The sequence below is a fragment of the Callithrix jacchus genome, chromosome 15, assembly GCF_049354715.1.
Source record: "Callithrix jacchus isolate 240 chromosome 15, calJac240_pri, whole genome shotgun sequence".
Lineage (NCBI taxonomy): Eukaryota > Metazoa > Chordata > Mammalia > Primates > Cebidae > Callithrix > Callithrix jacchus.
Window position 1 is genome coordinate 39395749 of NC_133516.1, and position 21958 is coordinate 39417706.

The 21958-nt window shown below is 40.7% G+C and overlaps 1 protein-coding gene across 1 annotated transcript in view; it reads right to left on the reverse strand.

Moving 5' to 3' along the window:
* The window catches only part of ARF4 (ARF GTPase 4), a 22529-nt gene extending 2109 nt beyond the window's left edge, over nucleotides 1–20420 (reverse strand). The window contains exons 1-5 of the mRNA XM_002758503.4: nucleotides 20153–20420; nucleotides 9841–9921; nucleotides 9069–9178; nucleotides 4136–4207; nucleotides 2133–2258 (exon numbers count right to left, since the gene is read on the reverse strand). Coding sequence (XP_002758549.1) covers nucleotides 2133–2258; nucleotides 4136–4207; nucleotides 9069–9178; nucleotides 9841–9921; nucleotides 20153–20219 — 456 coding nt within the window. The 5' untranslated portion in view covers nucleotides 20220–20420. The remainder of the gene's footprint in view (nucleotides 1–2132; nucleotides 2259–4135; nucleotides 4208–9068; nucleotides 9179–9840; nucleotides 9922–20152) is intronic.
* Nucleotides 20421–21958: the final 1538 nt, after the last annotated feature.

Genomic DNA, 21958 nt, shown 5'->3' on the forward strand with positions numbered 1-21958 from the left:
TCACAGTATGGAAAACTTGTATCATTTACAGTTAATGTTGTTTATTTATTTATTGTTTTGAGACAGTGAACTCACTCTGTGGCTCAGGCTGGAGTGGAGTGATTTCAGCTCACTGCAACCACTGCCTGGTAGGCTCAAGAGATTCTCATGTCTTCAGCCTCTCAAGTAGCTCGGGATTACATACGCATTCACCACCACACCCAGCTAATTTCTGTATTTTGAGTAGAGACAGGGTTTCACCATGTTGGCCAGGCTAGTCTTGAACTCCTGGTCTCAAGTGATCCACCTGCCTTCGCCTCCCAAAATGCTGGAATTACAGGTGTGAACCACCACACCCAGCCCAGTTTAAGTTGTTTAAATCAGCCTGAGATGTCTCAAACAGGCAATAGGTTCTCTGTTGTTTCATTTTTTACCACAGCCACAGTATTTGCCTTGTTTATAAGTTAATGCAAAACTACTATAAAAAGTACATGACACTAAGTTTATGATAATTTATCTCAATCACTGATCTCAAATGATAAGCGATTTTAGAGAAGTACAATTTTTTTTCTAAAGAAATAGTCTTTTTCTGTCACCAAGGCCGAAGGGCAATGGGTACAATCACAGATCACTGCAGCCTCCAACTTCTGGGTTCAAACAGTCCTCCCACCTCCGCCTCCCAAGTAGCTGGGACTAAAGGCGCATGCCACCACACCCAGCTAATTTTTATTTTTGTAGAGATGGGGTTTCACTTTGTTGCCCAAGCTGGTTTCGAACTCCTGGCATCAAGCAATCATCCTGCCTTGGCTTCCCAAAGTGTTGGGATTACAGGAGAGCCATGGTACCTGGTCCCCTCCATAAGCTGATAACAAGCAAACAAGGCTGAGCACCATAGCTGGAGTCCCAGTGCTTTGGCAGGCTGAGATAGTGGGAGGATTGCTTGAGTCCAGGACCTCAAGACCAGCCTGGCAACAAAGTGAGACCCCCATTGCCACTTTTAAAACAAGCAAACAAACACTACTAAACAATATTAGCTAAATTTCAGGTGCTAAAAATACTGGACCCTTAATATGAAAGTCAAATTACAAAACGTTTGCTGTAGGGTTAAAAGATACAAAATTAAAATTAAGACTATCAATAATCTTCTTTCCATTCCTTCCACCTCCCCCTTCAAAAAAAAGATTAAAAAAAGACTATCAATAATCTTTAGACCAATTCCACAATAGTTTTCTATATCTTTTTTTTTTTTTTTTAAAGATGGGGTTTCACCATGATGGCCAGGCTGGTTTTGAACTCCTGACCTCAGGTGATCCATCATCTTGGCCTCCAAAGTGGTAGGATTACAGGCGTGAGCCACCACACCCGGGAGTTTTCTATATCTTTACAAAAAATCAAAGATATTTAAAGCTTATTACCATTTTTTGTTTTGTTTTGAGATGGAGTTTTGCTCTTGTTACCCAGGCTGGAGTGCAATGGCGCGATCTCGGCTCACTGCAACCTCCACCTCCTGGGTTCAGGCAATTCTCCTGCCTCAGCCTCCTGAGTAGCTGGGATTACAGGCAGGTGCCACCATGCCCAGCTAATTTTTTGTATCTTTAGTAGAGACAGGGTTTCACCACGTTGACCAGGATGGTCTCCATCTCTTGACCTCATGATCCACCCGCCTTGGCCTCCCAAAGTGCTGGGATTACAGGTGTGAGCCACCACGCCCAGCCTATTACCGTATTTTTAAACAAATGATGTGTTCATTACTTGTCGAAAGGAGATAATAAATAAATGTTTAAACTGAATACTAGTTTACACAATTATCCTTTTTATCTTTGAGACGGAGTCTCACTCATGTTGCCCAGGCTGGAATGCAATGGCATGATCTCAGCTCACCACAACCTCCACCTCCTGGGTACAAGTGATTCTCCTGCCTCAGCCTCCCAAGTAGCTAGGATTACAAGCATGCGCCACCACACCTAGCTAATTTTGTATTTTTAGGAGAGACGGGGTTTCTCCATGTTGGTCAGGCTGGTCTTGAACTCCTGACCTCAGGTGACCTGCCCGTCTCAGCCTCCCAAAGTGTTGGGATTACAGGTGTGAGCCACCGTGCCTGGCCTAATAACTCTTAATAGTCAAGAGGTTAATATTAACCTCTGTATACTTACTGTTCTGTTACGAAGAGACTGAAGACCTAGTTTATCTGTCATTTCACTGATGGCCATAGCATTTGGCAAATCCTGTTTGTTTGCAAAAAGCAGCAGCACTGCATCTCTCAACTCATCCACCAGAAGCTGGAAATAAAAAGGTAAGGCATTAAAAACTACCAACCAGCATCCAATTTTTGAAACAAACCGTCCTCCTAGATATACTTTACTCAGCATTATATATATTATTAAACATTAACCAAATTTCTCTACATAAAGTTCAGATACTCATAACTCACACCACTCAGTTTTTAAATCCAGAGCAAACAATCATATGCCTTCAAGTAAGACAGATTGTTTTTCAAGTCCATCATCCTAAACCCCACGAAAGCAAATCATTCAGCCTTCATGATTACCCATTGTCAGAATTGAAAAGGGCAAGAAACACATATGGGTATAAAATGTTTATGACAGGGTCTTACGGTACTTCATAGCAGAAGTACTTTTCAGACTTCTTTCCTGCCAGCTGGACCAACAGCGGGACAACACCACAATTATTTGGGCAGTATCATGAAAAATACAAAAACGGAACCAAGAATAGAACTTGTACTGATGCATGATACAATATAGATGAACCCTGAAAAATTATGCTAAGTGAAAACAGTCACAAAAGAACACATTGTATGTTTTCATTTATATGAAATGTCCAGAATAGGTGACTATATAGAGACTAATTAGTGGCTGTCAGAGGCTGGGAGTGTAGCGCAGGAGAGGAAGGAAATGGGGAGTGACTGCTAATGGTTCCTAGATTTCTTTTCGGGGTGATGAAAATTTTCTAGTAGTAGATTGTGGTGACGGTTGTACAACTGTACACAAAAGCCACTGCTTTGCAATTTAAAAGGTTGATATTTATAGTATGTCAACAAGTATGTCTCAATGAAGTGCTTTTTTTTTTTTAAAGAGGGAAAGCTGGTGACATTTGACTCAGGCAAAAATCCAACAATGATTTAGTTACACATATACTGGTACAATGGCTTTACAAACTGCACTCTAGTTTTAGGAGTAATGAATGAGAATTAAGATTTCATTTCAGGCATGGTAGCTCACACTTATAATCCCAACACATTGGGAAGACAAGGTGGGTGGATCACGAGGTCAGGAGTTCAAGACCAGCCTGGTCAGCCCGTCTCTACTAAAAAAATACAAAAAATTAGCCGGGCATGGTGGCACATGCCTGTAATCCCAACTACTTGGGAGGCTGATGCAGGAGAATTGCTCGAACCCTGAAGGCAAAGGTTACAGTGAGCCAAGAACATGCCACTGCACCTCCAGCCTGGGCAACAGAGCAAAACTATGCCTCAAAAAACAAAAGGAAAAAAAATATTTCATTTCAGTAAACATTTTATGCCTACAAGTTTAAACTCATGACAAGGATTTTCTCCTAAGTTTTCCTCTGTTCAGAATAACAACATGAACACATGAAAACATTAATCCAATATATGGCAAATCTGCAAAATGCCACTGTGAACCAAACTGTCTCTACTTTCAGAAGGAATTCCTTATCTTTTAATGGTTACTATTAAAAAACATTTCTAAAGTAATTATTGGAACAACATAGAGAAAATGAAACCGATGAGCCTGGGAACAAAACATCTGAACCAATAATCTTAGGGTCAAAACTGCTTCAGCAATACAGATTCGATATCTGTAAAACAAGGCACTGAGCTAAATCTGATATCCTCAGCCAGACACAGGCATCAAGATTACCCATGAGGCATTCTAAAAATAGCTGCTGTGCCTTCCTCCCAACTTACTGAAGTAGCTACTCTTCCATGAGTTTTTTTAAAAGCTCTATAAGAGATTTTGAAGTACATTATTAAGAACCTGTGGATAATATAGTTTCTTAAGTTTATTTCTAGCCCCTTCAAAAACTGTTTGTATAATCTAATCATAGCTAAAATGTACTAACCGTTTCACCCAGAAAAACACACCTTGGAAATTGTGAATTTAAAGTATATTCTTACCATTTTCTGCAGCTCATCTGCTACTTCCTGAATTCTTTCACGATCATTGCTATCTACCACAAAAATAAGACCCTGGGGAAAGATTGTTTCAGTAAATTTTAAGAGTTAAACAACACTCTCCATAAGAAACATAAACGTAGGCAGAAAAATGTTATCAATGGTTAGACATTAGGAAGAAAATGTCTCATTAAGGCTGTAACGCTGAAAGCTGATTTGAGAACTATTTGTAATTTTAACTTATCAGTGCTATTTCAAATCTAAAAATATCTTATTCTTCACCAATTAACTACTTTTCTCAACTGCGCTAGGTATAAACCATATCCATTTTCCCCTCTCCCCTCTGTACTTTCACACATAAGTACAGGTACCAAAATATCCACATAGTAGGAACAAAAAGAAAAATAACAAATCAAGAAGCCTAAAGAATCATGAATTTGGCCAGGCAATGGTGGCTCATGCCTGTAATCTTCTGGGAGGCCGAGGCAGTCAAGCAATCAGGCCTGAGATCACTTGAGTTCATGAGTTCGAAACCAACCTGGGCGACATGGCGAAAGCCTGTCTCTACCAAAAAAAAAAAATGCAAAAATTATCTGGGCATGGTGGCGTATGCCTGTAATCCCAGCTACTTGGGAGGCTGAGGTGGGAAGTTCAATTGAGCCCAAGAGCCGCTGCATCCAGCCCCAAAATATTGCAGTTTCAGGCATAAGCCACAGCACCCAGTCCTGGAACCTACCCTTTACAAGAGGTAATGCCCCTAAAAGGGATCTAATCATTTTCTATTTACTCTCAGGATTACCACAGTACTAGGCTCTCCAGGGGCATCCAATGCTTATTTGATATCCATTAAATGACAATTTCCTTTGTTTTAGCAAATTACAAGTCCATTTCCTTTATCTCTGTTGGAAACCATAACTTTTAATTTTATTTTAGACTGCATCTACACCACTTGGAAACCCATCACATTCAGTATACCATCCTTTGAAAAAACTTTTGGCTGGCATGGCACCTCTAATCTCACCAATTGTGAGGCTGAGGTGGGAGGATCATGTGAGGTCAGAAGTTCAAGATCAGCCTGGGCAACAATAAGGCCCTGTCTCTACAAAAAAAAAAAAACAAACTTTTAGTAGGGCATGGTGTCCTACCTACTCAGGAAGCTGAGAAGGGAGGATCACTTGAGCCCAGGAAGTTGAGGCTGCAGTGAGCCATGACTGTGCCACTGCACTCTAGCCTGGGCAGTAGAGACCCCATCTCAAAAACAAAAAGTAACTTTGATGCTCTAGGAGCCAATATACTATGGTGGGAAAACAGACTCAAATTCAAATCTTACACCATTTGTTACATATATTACCTAATCCTTGAATATACCTCTTCTATTAAATAAAAATACTACCAACTTTATAAACTTCCTAAAGATTAAATGGAATCACAGAGGTATAAAAGATCTATCATTGTGCTTGGCTTATCATAGGCATTTACTTAGCAAATCTGTCTCCTTTCCCTATTTCAAAGGCTACTCCTTTTTAGAACCAAACCTTTTTCATCTTTCTTCTTTTCAAAAAAGAGGCAAGGTCTCCTTTTGTCCCCCGTGCTGGAGTACAGTGGCACAACCATAGCTCACTTCAGCCTCCAACTCCTACGCTCAGGTGGTCCTCCCACCTCAGCCTCTCAAGTAGCTGGGACTACAGGAGTGTGCCACCATGCCCAAGCAATTTTTTTTTTATGGAGACAGGGTTTCATTCTGTTGCCTGGGCCGGTCTTGAATTACCACTGGCCTAAAGTGATCCTCCTGTCATGGTTCTCCCAAAATGTTGCAGTTTCAGGCATAAGCCACAGCACCCAGTCCTGAAACCTACCCTTTACAAGAGGTAATGCTCCTAAAAGGTATCTAATTTTATCTTGATTACTAACCTTTTATTTTTATTTTTTTAAATGTAAAGACAGGGTCCCCAGGCTAGTCTCAAACTCCTGAGCTCAAGCGATCCTTCCACTTCAGCTTCCCAAAGTGCTGAGAATACAGGCATGAGCCACTGCACCCAGCCTTTATTCTGTTTTAAAACGTAAATAATATCAGTTACTTTGGGACTGATAGTAAATAATACTCCTAACATTACTGAGAAGGAGAACTGTTTTAGCAATTAATCCCTAATTATTTTCTTCCTGGAACAGCCTAGAATTAAGAGTGAAGAAAAGTTCGGATTCTATAGATAAGCCCAGCTGCTGTAAGATTATTTTAACAGCCAAATATTTGCTTAATTATTTAGAATGGCAAATTAGTTGGAATTACCTAATAGGAATTTATTAAACACTGTGCCATGGTTTGTTAGTATAAGTTAGAAACATGGTTAAAGTTATAATTAGTTTCTTTTAAATTTTACAGCTAGAAGAACTGATCAGGAATGCTGGGAATGCAAGCTAAGAACTTAGCTTTGATTGTATCAAGTAACACATAAAGCTTTCCCCAGCTAGCATGAACTCCCTAGGAAATAGTACTTGGACTTTTATTTCTAAGGTGGTCTGAAGAGGCCAGAACTGGGTCTAATCTCAAATTAAGAATGCAAAGTAAATTAAAGCATTCTAAACAAATCTAGGGATAAAGCCAGGGTTACCCTGGGTCAAGAATTATTAGGATTAAGGATTAGCAAGGTTTTACTTCATATCTAACTCTTTCAAAATATATTGGCCAGGTGTGATGGCTCACATCTGTAATCCTAGCACTTTGAGATGCCTAGGCAGGTGGATCACATGAGGTCAGGAGATTGAGACCAGCCTGGCCAATATGGTAAAACCCCATCTCTACTAAAAATACAAAATTAGCCAGGTGTGGTGGCATATGCCTGTAGTCCCAGCTACTTGGGAGGCTGAGGCAGGAGAACTGCTTAAACCCAGGAGGCAGAGGCTGCAGTGTGCCAAGATCACGCCACTGCACTCCAGCCTGCGCAACAGAGCGAGACTCCATCTCAGAAAAAAAACAAAGACTAGAGGGTAGAGCACATTAGAGATGACTCTATATGTATACAGAGTTTCTTTAATCCAAAACCCCAAAATCCAAAACTTTCTGAACTCCAGCATAAAAATTCATTGGAGTATATCGGATTTTGGATTTCTGGATTTAGGATGCTCAACTGGTATAATGCAAATATTCCAAAACCCCCGAAATTCTGAGATCAGAAACAGTGGTTTCTGGTCCCAAGAATTCTGTATTTAACATTTTCCATGATGAAGCTTTTTTTAAAGCATGTGCCTCTGTATCAAATATCTTTTCTAGTCACAGCTATATTGATGACCGTAAACATTCTCATTTTTAAATTAAAAAGCATATCACTATTTAACATGACATACTATGTAAACCTGGTTGTCCCAGCCACTCACCTAGGGTATTCACTGCCACCTGGTGGCAATATAACCCACTTGTATGCAATGTTTTAAGAGTAGGATAACAAGATGACATTGCAAGTCTTAAACATAAAAAGTGCTAGTGATATCACATTTAAAAAAACCTTACCAACTTAAGTAGTAAATGAAAACTGACAAGAAATTCCTTAGGGGACAGAAAAAACAACAGATTTGGGACCAAGTTAAACAAAGGTAGAGTAAGAGCAAACGCTCCCATCTTGGGTAAGTCATTCTAAGTTTCAGTTTCCTCAAATATAAGAGAGTTAGTTAAAGAACAGTGGTTCTCAGCAGGGAGCAATTTTGCTCCCAGGGGATATTTTGCAGGTGTAGAGAGATTTTTGGCTGCCAGATGGGGGGAGCTGCTATTGGCATCTAGTGGGTAGGGGACAAGGATGCTACTACACATTCTACAATGCATAGAGAGCCCTCCCCATACCCAACAACAAGGAATAACCCAGCCCAAAATGTAAATAGTGCTGTGTTGTAAGATACCAGACCAGTAGTATCAGCACGACCCAAGAAGTGCTAGAAGTACAGAATTGCAGGCCTTACCTAGGACCTATGGAATCAATGTGTATTTTTAATAAATACCCAGGTGATTCATATGCATATTAAAGTTTAAGAAACACTACTATACTATACCTGGATTATATACCCTGAGATTCTGATTCAAATTGGGATTTTTAAAGCTCCCCATGTGATTCTTTTTTTTATTTTTATTTTTTATTGAGACAGAGTTTCGCTTGTTACCCAGGCCAGAGTGCAATGGTGCAATCTCGGCTCACGGCAACCTCTACCTCCTGGGTTCAGGCAATTCTCCTGCCTCAGACTCATGAGTAGCTGGGCATGCACCACCATGCCCAGCTGATTTTTTGTATTTTTAGTAGAGACAGGGTTTCACTATGTTGACCAGGATGGTCTCGATCTCCTGACCTCAGGATCCACCCACCTCGGCCTCCCAAAGTGCTGGGATTACAGGCATGAGCCACCGCACCCAGCCCCCATGTGATTCTTAAGTGCCACCAAATTTGAGAACTCCTGTTCTACAGGAATACTAAGGTCTCTTCCATGCCAGTATTATATATACATACTACATGGCAATATAAAAAATATCTTACAAATCAATGTAGCAAACTGACCTTAATGTATTTAATAAAGTAAACACCGAACTGTGCTAAACAAAGATCAATTGTCTTATATTCATCAGAAACTACAATGACAGTTCATACAGACCTTACTTTCTAAACTAAGATGGAAACCAAAGAACTATGGATAAGAGACCCAATTCATACTTGAGAAGTACACCAGCACCCATTCCATCTTCCAAACATTTACTGTAATTGCTATACAACTCTTCCACTCTACATAAGTTAGCCTTCCAAGGCATAAGTGAGAGTCCACTGAAGAATGTGGAAGTGGAGATAAGTCAAATGCCAACTCATAGTAAACACCCACATCCAAGTAAATACTAGACACTGATATAAACTTTAGAGCATGAAACCCACAAAGAAAAGTTATAAAAACATACAGTATCCCTTACCTGGGTATTCTGGAAGTAATGCTTCCAGAGAGGCCTAATTCTATCTTGACCACCAACATCCCATACCGTGAAACAAATGTTCTTATATTCTACCGTTTCCACGTTAAAACCTACAAAGAAAAACAAAAATGACCGCTGTGCAGCGTCATTAAGAAAATAAAACCTTTTATTGTGGAATTTTTGTTAGAATAGTGTTTTAAAAGCAATTATTTCTTTTTATATTAAAAAAAAATTTAAACCTAAACATCAGAGACAAGGTCTCGCTATGTTACGCAGGCTGATCTTGAACTCCTTGGCTCAAGTGACCACCCGCCTTGGCCTCCCTCCCAAAGTGCTGGGATTACAGGCATGACCACCATATCTGGCCTGGTTTTTCTGAGACAGAGTTTCACTCTTGTTGCCCAGGCTGGAGTGCAATGGCTCGATCTCGGGCCCAGGCTGGAGTGCAATGGCTCGATCTCGGCTCACTGCAACCTCAGCCTCCCAGATTCAAGCAATTCACCTGCCTCAGCCTCCCGAGTAGCTGGGATTACAGGCATGCACCACCATGCCCGGCTAAATTTTTTTTTTTTTTTAGTAGAGACAGGGCTTCTCCATGTTGGTCAGGCTGGTCTTAAACTCCCAACCTCAGGGAATATGCCCACCCAGCATGTTTTAAAAGTACTTCTAAGATAATCAACAAGCTTAACAAAAAGACAGTGTCAAAACTAGACTGTATTATATTTCACTTTACAACATATCATGATATAAAGTCATCTGTAAACTTTCTTACCAATGGTAGGAATGGTGGTGACTATCTCCCCTAACTTCAGTTTATAAAGAATGGTTGTCTTGCCAGCAGCATCCAATCCAACTAGAAGAAGACATTACAGATTTAAAATCCAGACCAAAAGCATACTCCCAACAAATAATTTTACAATAAATATATAGTTCAAAAGTAGAAGTTAACTGTTCAAGACACAAATGAGTAAGAAATGAAATAATCTTATTTCTGATTCCCAAAGGCAACACTTCCTACAGCAAGCCTTTCTTTTTTTCTAGACCAAGAGAGACAGCATGTACTAATAAAAGGAAAAGAGTATATAGCTGACTTAGGCTCTAATCTCTAGCTTTCCAACAAACTAGTTGAGTGACTTTAGGTCACTGAGGCCAAAGAAATGAGCCATAAAATAAAGGGACTGGATGAAATCATCTAAGATCTCTTCCAATTCAAGTCCTTATTAATCCTATGAACTATCACCATTTTTTGGAAGTTGCAGGAGGGACGAACTCTCGCTCTGTCACCCAGGCTGGAGTGCAGTGGAGTGATCTTCACTCACTGCAATCTCTGCCTCCTAGGTTCAAGCAATTCTCTTGCCTCAGCCTCATGAATAGCTGGGACTACAGGCGCCCGCCGCCACGCCCGGCTAATTTTTGTATTTTTAGTAGAAATGAGGTTTCACCATGTTGGTCAGGATGGTCTCAAACTCCTGGCGTCAAATGATCTACCTGCCTGGGCCTCCCAAAGTGCTGGGATTACAGGTGTGAGCCACTGTGCCCAGCTGTACTACCACCATTTTTTAAAACACAAATTATGTCAGTTGTAAAAGAATTGTGAAAAAATTAAAATTAAAATTAAAAAAATTTTTAAAAACAAATTAGAAGTTGATTCAGAGAACACATAATAAGTGAATAAAGAATTATCTTAAGATTTGTAAAAAAAAAAATTTCTCATATATACAGAGTAAAATTTGGGTAACATTTTGATGCTAAGTGGTAAAAATACACTGGTATACCTATGTCCTAGTCACCTTATGATAATAAAGGAAGATGAAGCCAATTTTGCCCCTGCTTAAATCCATTTCAACATTAAATGTGCCAAAATGAAAACCAAAGTCTGATTAACCTATGTTATAAAAACGGCACTCTCATATTCATCTCCAATATAAGTAATATCTTTTTTAAAAAAAATTTTTCAGAGAAGGAAATAGGTTCTGTGACAATATAAGTAATATCTAAATTATTTTTCTTAAGACAGAGTAACACTGTCACCCAGGCTGGAGTGCAATGGTGCGATCTCAGCTCACTGCAATCTCCATCTCCCAGGTTCAAGCGATTATCCTACCTCAGCCTCCCAAGTGGCTGGAACTATAGGCACGCACCACCATGCCCCAGCTAATTTTTTAGGAGAGACAGGGTTTCACCATGTTGGCCAGGTTGATCTTGAACTCCTGAACTCAGGTGATCCAACTGCCTCAACCTCCGAAAATGCTGGGATTACAGGTGTGAGTCACTGTGCCAAGCCTACATTCTTAAAATGATTCATTTGAGGCAGAAGTTCATATAGGGAGAAATGTGCTTGCTTGTGAAAAAAAATCCACACTGGAACAAGAGGCTATACTCCTTTATTAGAATGATAGTGAAGAACAAATTAAATGCTTATAAGTATGAATCTCTTAAAAGCTGTATATTCTGCAGTGTTTGCTAAAGCCCTCACAAATGAAAGATCAATATCTAATAGCCTAATTGAATATATGTTTGTTCTTAGGATATCATATCTGGTGGCCTGGATTTAACTTAGCGCAGATTTTTATATCCATTCAACTGAGTATTGGTTTAAGCAAGGACACTTTCTTAATATTTAAGTCAAAGCATGACTTAGCACATAAAAGCAATGCTAGTAAGTTAAAAAAGAACTGAAATTATCTCACTTATCCAATTTACATTCCAGTGCAACTAATTCTATCTTTTATGAGTTAATCCAAAACAGAACTGAAGGCTACAGGCAACTCGGATTCCTTGGACTCTCTTAAAAATCCTTTCTACTCTGTGCCCTACCAATAATAACTTTAAGATCTTTTTGGAGACTCAAGCCTTTTATTCCTTTGTCCTGTAAAACCCTGTTCGCCACTTCATACTGGATGCAGGTTTATTCCTTCCCAAATACTAGTCAGTGTGATCAGCCCACGCCAAACCTTCATTCATGAGCATAATAATAAAAACCAACTGTTACACAAGCGTTTTATTTTTTGAGCATGGAACAGTACCAAAAAGATCAGAAAACATAATTCTAAAAAATACCATAAAAAGGAGCTAAGTTAAAGTTTGGCATCTTTAGTAACAAGATAAAAAACAAAGGCAAAGATGGCAAAAAAAAAAAAAAAAAAAACCTGGATCTTTAAATGATTCTACAAAGCTAAGTCTCTTGAAAACATAAAACCCTTTGGGTAATTCAGATCAACTTAAGTTAACCAAAATTAACTTTTAACTAAGTTCAAATATGATTAAGTCAAGTCAGAATTGAAACTGAGATGCTGATTAGCAAACACACACACAAACACACACACACACACACACACACACACACACCCCAAACTATGGTACCTACCAGTTCTTACTGGAGCTCCAACTGGACCTCAGATTGCCATTTAAAAACAATGTAAGGCTGGGCATGGTGGCTCACACCTGTAATCCCAGCACTGTGGGAGGCTGAAGCAGGCAGATCACCTGAGGTTAGGAGTTTGAGATCAGCCTGGCCAACATGGTGAAACCCCGTCTCTCCTAAAAAATTAGCTGGGGCGTGGTAGCGTGTGCCCGTACTCCTAGCTACTCAGGAGGCTGAGGCAGGAGAACTGCTTGAACCCAGGAGGCGGATGTTGCAGTGAGCCGAGATCGCGCCACTGCAATCCAGCCTGGGCAACCAGAGTGGAACTCCATCTCAAAAAAAAAAAAAAAAGTAAATCCAAAAATATTGACAAAGAATGGAAGCAATCCAAGACAAATCATGATTATATTATTGTGAATTATAGAAAAGCATGCAGGTAATCCAAGTTTTCTTTTAATAGCTTTCATATGTGTTTGTATGAACAGTTGCCTTGCTCCTCTACTTACAGAATTGTTTAATAGTTTCCTTGCTCCTCTACTGATAAAATTTTTTTACCCAAAAACATGTATTACTTTTATGAAAAGAGAAAAAAAATTGTCGAAGTAGATTTCTTTTATTAAAATGTTAAACTGTTTACATTTCCTGATGTATCTTTTTGAAGATGATTGCTTGAGGGCCTTAAATATATAATATTTTATATATTCAGTTTACTTTTTTAAAAAGGTAAGGGTTTACAAAATAATCCAACCATTTCTAGGTCACTCCAGAATTCGGGGCGGGGGGGTAGGGGAGGAGAATAATACACCCATAATAACTTTTAAGCATCCACAAATTATTTTTTAAATATATATTACAAGATAACAGTTCAGTGGCTCACAGCGACATAGAATGTATCTTACACAGTTGCATCAAAAATAATAATGCTGTATAAATGCAAAAATTTTTAAAAAGGTATTTCTACTAAGCTTTAAGGCACAAATTAAGCATGTAACATCATCACTTAAAACTTATAGTTCTTTATTCAAAACATATCGATCCAACAATTGTGTGCCACTTTAGTCATTTCTTATGTACTTCCTTAATGCTGCAATATTTGGCAATGAAATTTCTCCACAAAATGAAAACTACAACTGATTTTCAACTGGCCAAGATAAGACTAATCTGTATAGCCCAGCAATGTTCTCCCTCCCTTCCACGTCCATAAACAAGCAACCATCTTGAAAGAAGTACTGGAATTATTACTTGTTCTCCTTAACTAGACTTGCAATTTGACCAAAGTGTTAATATAGCAGCAAAACTACCTCAGAAATCTCTGTCGGCCAGACACAGTCACTCACACCTGTAATCCTAGCACTTTGGGAGAGGCTGAGTCGGGAGGATTGCTTGAGCCCAGGAGTTTGAAACCACCCTGGTCAACATAGCGAGATCCATCTTTATAAAAGAAAAATTAAATGAGCCGGGAAGCTGTGAGTGGTAGCTCACACCTGTAATCCCAGCACATTGGGAGGCTGAGGCAGGTGGATCGCCTGAGCTCTGGAGTTTGTGACCAACCTGGGCAACACAGCAAAACTCTGTCTCTACAAAAAATACAAAAATTAGCCAGGTGTGACTTTTTTGTAGAGATGAGGTCTTGCCATGTTGCCCAAGCCACATAATTTTATATAATAATTTAAAATTGAATACTTACTGCATTCTAAGCATAGTACTAGATGATTCTATACATTTTTGGAATTCAATCCTCACAATAACCTTCCATTTTTCAGATAAGACATTTAATGTTCAGAAATGTCCCCACAATCACAGAAATAGAAGAACAGTTATTTTAAAATCTAAGTCTTGCAGAGAAATTAGAACCCTTATATATCGCTAGTGGGGATGTAAATGGGGATGTAAAATGGAAACATTTATCAGGTCCTCAAAATGTTAAACACAGTTACCATGACACAATTCTACTCCTAAGTATTTATCAGAGAATTAAAACACATGTCCACACAAAAAACTTGTTCACGAATGCTGAAGAGCCAGAAAATGGAAAAAAACAAATTTTCATCAACTGATAAATGGATAAATAAAATATGGTTTATCCATACAATTGAATTACTATTTGGCCATCAAACGAAATGAGGTGCTTATGTGACATGAATGTAAAAATATAAAATATAAAGAAAGAAGTACTAATATATGCTATAATATGAATGAACTTTTCCTTTTTTTAAATTTTTTTCTTTTCTTTTTTCTTGGAAGATTCTGGATTCATACCTGCAAACTACACAAAGAATATGAATGAACTTTCAAAACATCATGCCAAGTGAAAAAAGCCAGACATAAGAGGCCACAAATTATATGATTCCATTAAATGAAATATCCAGAATAAATGAACCCAAAGAAACAGAAAACAGATTAGTGGCTGCCAGAGGATGGGAAGAGAGGGAATGGGAACAACCACTAATGCGTATCAGGTTTCCTTGGGGGATGGTGATGGTTACACAACTTTGTGAATATATATACTAAAACCCAGGGAATTATACACTGTAACAGGGTAAATTTTACGGTATATGAATTATCTCAATTTTTTTTTACTTAAGTTTTCTAAAAAGCCAGAACCAAAAAACCCTAGTTCTGATGCCAGAGATTTCAAATACCATTTACATACTGCCATCCTGCCTTTAGGTTTTTCTGGTGGACATACTGTGTCTTAATATTTTGGCTGGGCACAGTGGCTCATGCCTGTAATCCCAGGACTTTGGGAGGCCAAGGCTGGTGGATCACCTGAGGTCAGGAATTCAAGACCAGTCTGAGCAATATGGTGAAACCCTGTCTGTACTAAAATTATGCAAATTAGCCAGGAGTGGTGATGGACACCTGTAATCCTAGCTACTCAGGAGGCTGAGGCAGGAGGATTGCCTGAACCCAGGAGGTGGAGGTTGCAGTGAGCTGAGATCATGCCACCGCACTCCAGCCTGGATGAGGCTGAGATGCCATCTTAAAAAAAGTGTGTGTCTGTGTGTGTGTGTATTTACTCTAATTCATCAGAGGCTTGACTATCCAAACTGAAACTGAGGCTACCAGGTATATGGAAAAATGTGAACTTAGGTTCTGCTTCTACACGTGTATGAGAAACATCTACATTTTTATCAGTGAGTTAATTAGCAGAAAATTATCAAAGTTTCTGACAGCCTATTGCCTTACTGTAATAATGCAAAAGGGTGCATCTAAGGATGGTTATACCTATCAACTAGTAGCATGAAACTAAGAATTTTTGCCTTTTCTGTTTCCTATATTCGCATAACTAATCAGAAAAGCCCTTTTTTTTTTAAGGCTAGGACTAGAGATGCCACTATGCTCTGCTAATTTTTTTTATATGTTCAACCAATAACCTGAGAAAATGCCTGCTAAATCAAAAAGAGAGGACACAAAACTACATATTTCACAACTATTTTAGAGGAACAAAAACTTCCTCTCAAAAGACTGGGAGTTTACCAGATGTGATGGTTTACACCTGTAATCCCAGCACTTTGGGAGGTCGAGGAAGGAGGATCTCTTGAACCCAGGAGTTTGAGATCATTGGGGCAACAGAGCAAGACCCCCTATTCTCTAAAAAATAATTTAAAAATTATTTTTAATAATTTTCAGGAAAAAAAATTAAAAATTTACAAAATATGCTAAGAAACAAATATAAAACACCATTCTTTAGCTTGATAATACTTTTTAAAGTGACAAACACAGGATCTTTCTCCTGAACCTCTCTAGGCCCTCAAAACCACAGTCACATACAAGACAATACAGAACTACACCAGCATACTGCACTACACTGGTATCAGCAAACTTTTAAAAAGTAACCGTTTTTCACCTTTTCAACAGGCAAGAACTGGGAAGTTCAAAGTAAAGAGATCAGAATTAATAATTCCTCTGCAGAACACATTAGTATTTTTGGATATATACATAATTTAAGGATTCATTTAGCAATATTACAATATTACATCTTATCATGGATCAAGATACAGAAACCAGACTTAAAATAGGACAATGCAGCCAGGCTCAGTGGCCCACTCCTGTAACCCCAGCACTTTGCAAGGCCAAGGTGGGAGGAACGCTTTAGCCCAAGAATAGGCAAGATAGTGAGACCCTGTCACTACAAAAAATTTCAAAAATTAGCCAGGCATGGTGGCGTGTCCTTGTCGTCTCAGCTACTCAAAAGGATAAAAACATTATTATTTAAAATAAATGTATATATAAATATTTTAAAACAACAGCAACAAAAATATATATATACAAAATACAGAAACCGGCCAGATGTGATGGCTCTGCCTGTATTCCCAGCACTTTGGGAGGCCAAGGCAGTTGGATCACCTGAGGTCAGAAGTTTGAGACTAGTCTGGCCAACATAGTGAAATCCTGTCTCTACTGAAAATACAAAAATTAGCTGGGCTTGGTGGTGGGCGCTTGTAATCCCAACTACTAGGGAGGTGGAGGTTGCAGTGAGCCTAGATCATGCCACTGCACTCCAGCCTGGGCAACAAGAGCAAAACTCAATCTCTAAATAAATAAATAAATAAAATACAAAAGCTATTGCTTTATTTTTATTTTTTTCAAATAGAGATGGGGTCTTGCTATGTTGATTAGGCTGGTTGCAAACTCCTGGCCTCAAAGCAATCCTCCCATCTTGGCCTCCCAAAGTGCAGAGATTATAGGCGTAAACCACCGTATCTGGCCAGAAGCTATAGCTTTCTAACTCGGGCAGCATCATTACTCGTTCCCCTTACAAATAACTACTAGATAATTTCTGTCAATCAATAGTTAAGATGATGTTAACTCTGATACACTGTGTTGGCTTTTTATTTTCAATTACAGTTAACTACAAGCTAACTTCCAATATCATTTAAAGTTACTTGAACTTTCGGGAGAACAGCAGGTATAGGAATTAAATTGAAAACTTCTCCATAGAAGGTTGGCAAACTGAAACATCAGCTAACTGCTACCTCCTTATATTTAAAATGGTAAAGTCTGAAAAAAACACTGACTCAGGAAGGCATGAATCTTATCTGAGCTTTATAAAGAAAAAAGCAGCACACTAAGGTCAAATATTAACTGATAAATTCCAACAGTTGAATGGGGCAGACACTTTAAAAGTAATCTTTTTTTTTTTTTTTTTGAGACGGAGTTTCGCTCTTGTTACCCAGGCTGGAGTACAATGACGCGATCTCGGCTCACCGCAACCTCCGCCTCCTGGGTTCAGGCAATTCTCCTGCCTCAGCCTCCTGAATAGCTGGGATTACAGGCACGTGCCACCATGCCCGGCTAATTTTTTGTATCTTTAGTAGAGACAGGGTTTCACCATGTTGACCAGGATGGTCTCGATATCTTGATCTCGTGATCCACCTGCCTCGGCCTCCCAAAGTGCTGGGATTACAGGCTTGAGCCACCACACCCGGCCATGTGATCTATTATTTTTGCTGCCACTCATAAAGCCAGACAGAAAAATGTAAAAATTATCAAACTTCCAAACTACCTTTTTCCCTGTTCATGCCCATATCTCCCTTGTGTTGATAATTCCTTTGATGAGTTACCATAAATGTTGATCTTGTGACTAAAGTGTTTTTAGTCAAGGAAAACTGATTATCCCAAAATTAAAGCGCAAAAGAATAGCATGCCTGAGTAATAAAACATTCAAAACAAATACTCCTAAATCATTCCTTCAATCCTCCGCACAAATGCAGAAAGTTAAATATTTTTTCTCTCCCATTTTCTTCCAATCATTTTTGGGGGTGGTGGGAAATGCCTCCCAATATAGTAAATATAGGAAAATGCTGGTAGCATACTTATATCTTCCTTGCCCCTCTGATACTTTCATCAGACACAAAAGACTAAGGAAATGAAAAACATCAATTCATTTACAATAAATCTTAAGTAAAAAGACCAATATACTACATGTTCTGGAACACAACCACGTATTGGTAAATCTCTTTAAGGAACAGGTTGAAAATACATTTATCACAGTCCAAAGTCCACTCATTAACTTCAGATCCTTTTTCAGACTGCCAACTTTCAGCCACTTAAAAATTAAATATGCTTGCTTTCCTAAAATAATTCTATCCTCTTGACAAAGGAAATCTAAGAAACTCTGAAAGAGAAAATACTTTTATTTATCTTTATGAATGAATCATAAACAATTGTCTTAAAAATTATAAATAAGCTGAATTACGAGGAACTTAAACATGAGCCAATGTAAATACTTTTACTCTTCCTATACCTTGAAATACTACAGAAGCTTGTGTTTGAAAACTTTCAGTGGTAGAATAGCTCGAAAATAAAACCTTCATCCGGGCGTGGTGGCTCATGCCTGTAATCCCAGCACTTTGGGAGGTTGAGGCAGGCGGATCACCTGAGGTCAGGAGTTCGAGACCAGTCTGGCCAACATGGTGAAACCCCATCTCTACTAATAATACAAAATATTAGCCGGGCCTGCTGGCGCATGCCTGTAATCCAGCTACTTGGGAGGCCGAGGCAGGAGAATCGCTTGAACCCAGCAGGCGGAGGTTGCAGTGAGCCAAGATTGCGCCTCTGCACTCCAGCCTGGGCGACAAGAGCAAAATTCTGTCTCCAAAAAAAAAAAAAAGAAAGAAAATAAAACCTCCTCCGGTAGAAAACAAGCTAATGAACCAACAAGTTTCAACGTTCAAAGTGAGAAGGGCTTCTTTCGGCGTTATTCTAGTCCATGGAGCTCAACTGTAATGTAGAATGCTCACAGTAACCGGGAGCGGTTTGCTTATATCAGCCAACTGACAGCCCTTCTTCCTCAGCTGAGCAAAAACCCGCCCCCTAAAGTAGTTTTTAAAAAGCCAATTATCTAAAAAGAATTTTTTTTAAAAAACTGTAGTTCACTATCTAACAAGGCTACCCTAAAATTCAGCGTCATGATGTTCAGTTACTGAAAATTTATCAGGTATTTTTTAAAAATTAGTTTCCAAAATTCTTTTGCATTAGACCTTAGGCCAGCTAAAAAGAAGTTTGAAAACCTAGGAGAATAAACTAAATACATTTAAAGTTTTTTTAAACAGCCAAGACATAGACAAAAGATAAGCTCAGTTTTCGGAGAATGCGATGAACAAGGAAGGAAAAACTTGAAACGGAAACCAGAGCACGGCAAAGTTAACCAAAGTGAGCGCTTAAGGACTCCAGAGGCTTCGGAAACGTTAGGTGCTCCCTGGCCACCGCACTTCCTGCCCCGGGCGGCTCTGGGCTCTGGGTGGCCGCTGGCTCACATACCAGTGGAGTGTGCAGGGCCTGTACACGAAGCGCAGAGGGGGAGGGAAAAGGCTGGAGTTGTTCTGCCTCGCTCCTGACTGCTGTCCACACCCGGGCAAGAAGGTATGCAGATCGCACCCCCAGGAAGGGCCTAGCCAAGTGTCTGATTCCTAGAGTTGGCTTTCCCCACATCTTTGCCCAATGTTGCCCAGCTTTCAGTAAGATCAAGGAGAAAAAGCCAAGTCCAGAAAGAAGCCCTGACCGAAGCCCCGTCCCTGCCTCGCCGGGCGACAGATCTGGGGCGATCGCTCACCCTCCGCTCCATTGTTCCCCCCTTAAGAATTTCTACCGACCCCCGACCCAGCGCCCCTCCCCCACCACGGCTGGCGGAGGGAAAAACAGGCCCAGAGGCCACCACAATTGTGGAGACCCTGCCTTTCTCGAGTCCCGCCACGACTCGCGGACCCTCACTCACCCATCAGAATGCGCATCTGCTTCTTGCCAAAGAGGCGGGAGAAAAGGGAGGAGATAGTGAGGCCCATGGCGGTAGTGGCACTTGCGATGGGCAGAAGCAAAAGTGGTTTGGGGCGGCCCCGTGCTTTCTCCTTTCGCGCTCCCAGCAAACTAAACCAGAGGGAAGAGAAAGCGGAGGAAGAAACAGAGAAGCTAGAACGTCTCGCTGGCCGCTGTGCCGATGAAGCTCCGGGACAGGAATTAGCCGGTAGAGGACCTGCTAGGCGACTGGCGCGGCAGCTCCGGCTCTAGCCTTTAGGCTTTGGCTGTGCCACGTCACGCGGCGGCCGCGACGACTTCAGCCGCGGCCCGGCCCCTCCAACGCGGACAGAATCGCGTCACCGCTGCCCCATCCCCCTGCGCTTCCGGTGCCGTCCGAGCCACTGCGCTTGTGTGCGCAGAGGATTGGCTAGTTTCGCTGACGTGCTTCTCTCGTCGCCACCACCGCCCGGACACGGCTCCAAAAGCCGAGAGAGGCCAGCTGACACATGCGTACTGGAAGACGGACAAAGTCCCACAATACCTCGCTTCGTCACTTCCCCAATCAGAGTATGGGCGAGACGCTTCCGCCAGGATGAAGGCATTGTCGGGGTGACAGTCTTTGTTTCCGGAAAGGCAAGCTGAGCATTGTGGGGTAGGTGAGGAACCGCGCCTTCTTCTATTACGGTACGCGTGTTGGGGATTCTCTGATGCCCTGAACTTACACGTCTCACACACCGCACCAGACACTTGCCTTAGTTTACGCGTGAAGATCGGGCAGTACTTTTGCAGAGAAAAGTGGTTAACAACCGACTCTTGGGCGGAGAAGCTGTGGCACCCCAATAAGGAGCTAGGGCTAGACGCTTCAACCACTACGCCAGGTCATACCGAAGATCCCTAATTCTGTCACGGCGAGAGCGCTCCAACACATTCATCGGCTGTTGCTTTTTCAAGAGAAAGCAACGAAGAAGTCTTGCTTTTCTTGCACTTTTTCTCCTAGAAGCATGAAAGATTAACACCTTATGTTGAGGAAGTGGAAAGCCTCTTCACTTTAAAAGTATTTGTGATCAGGCCGGGAGCGGTGGCTCACGCCTGTAATCCCAGCACTTTGGGAGGCCGAGGTCTGAGGTCAGGAATTGGAAACCAGCCTGGCCAAGATGCTGAAACCCCATCTTTACTTAAAATATAAAAATTAGGGCCCGCGCCTGTAATCCCACCACTTTGGGAGGCCGAGGTGGGTGGATCACCTGAGGTCGGTAGTTTGAGACCAGCCGGGCCAACATGGTGAAACCCATCTCTACTAAAAATACAAAAAGCCCGGCATGTGAGCAGACTCCTGTAATCCCAGCTACTCGAGAGGCTGAGGCAGAAGAATGGCTTGAACCCGGGAGGTGGAGCTTGCAGTCAGCCGAGGTTGTGCCACTGCACTTTAGCCAGGGCAACAGAATAAAACTCTGTCCCGGGGGGGGAAAAAATTAGCCTGGTGTGGTTTCGGGCACCTGTAATACCAGCTACTCGGGAAGCTGAGGCAGGAGAACCGCTTGAACTGAGGAGGAGGTGGAGGTTGCGGTGACCCGATCTCGCCATTGTATTCCAGCTTAGGCGACAACAGCCAGACTCCGTCTCACAAAAAAAATTATAATCTCATAGTTTTTCTGATTACAAAATAAGGTGTGTATCTTGGGAAAAAAAAGAAAGTATTAAAAAGCAAGTTCCTCATAATTTTCTCCACCTCCAACATACTTCTTCCATCACATTGTTGCTGCAAGCCATCCCCTGCTCTTGCCCC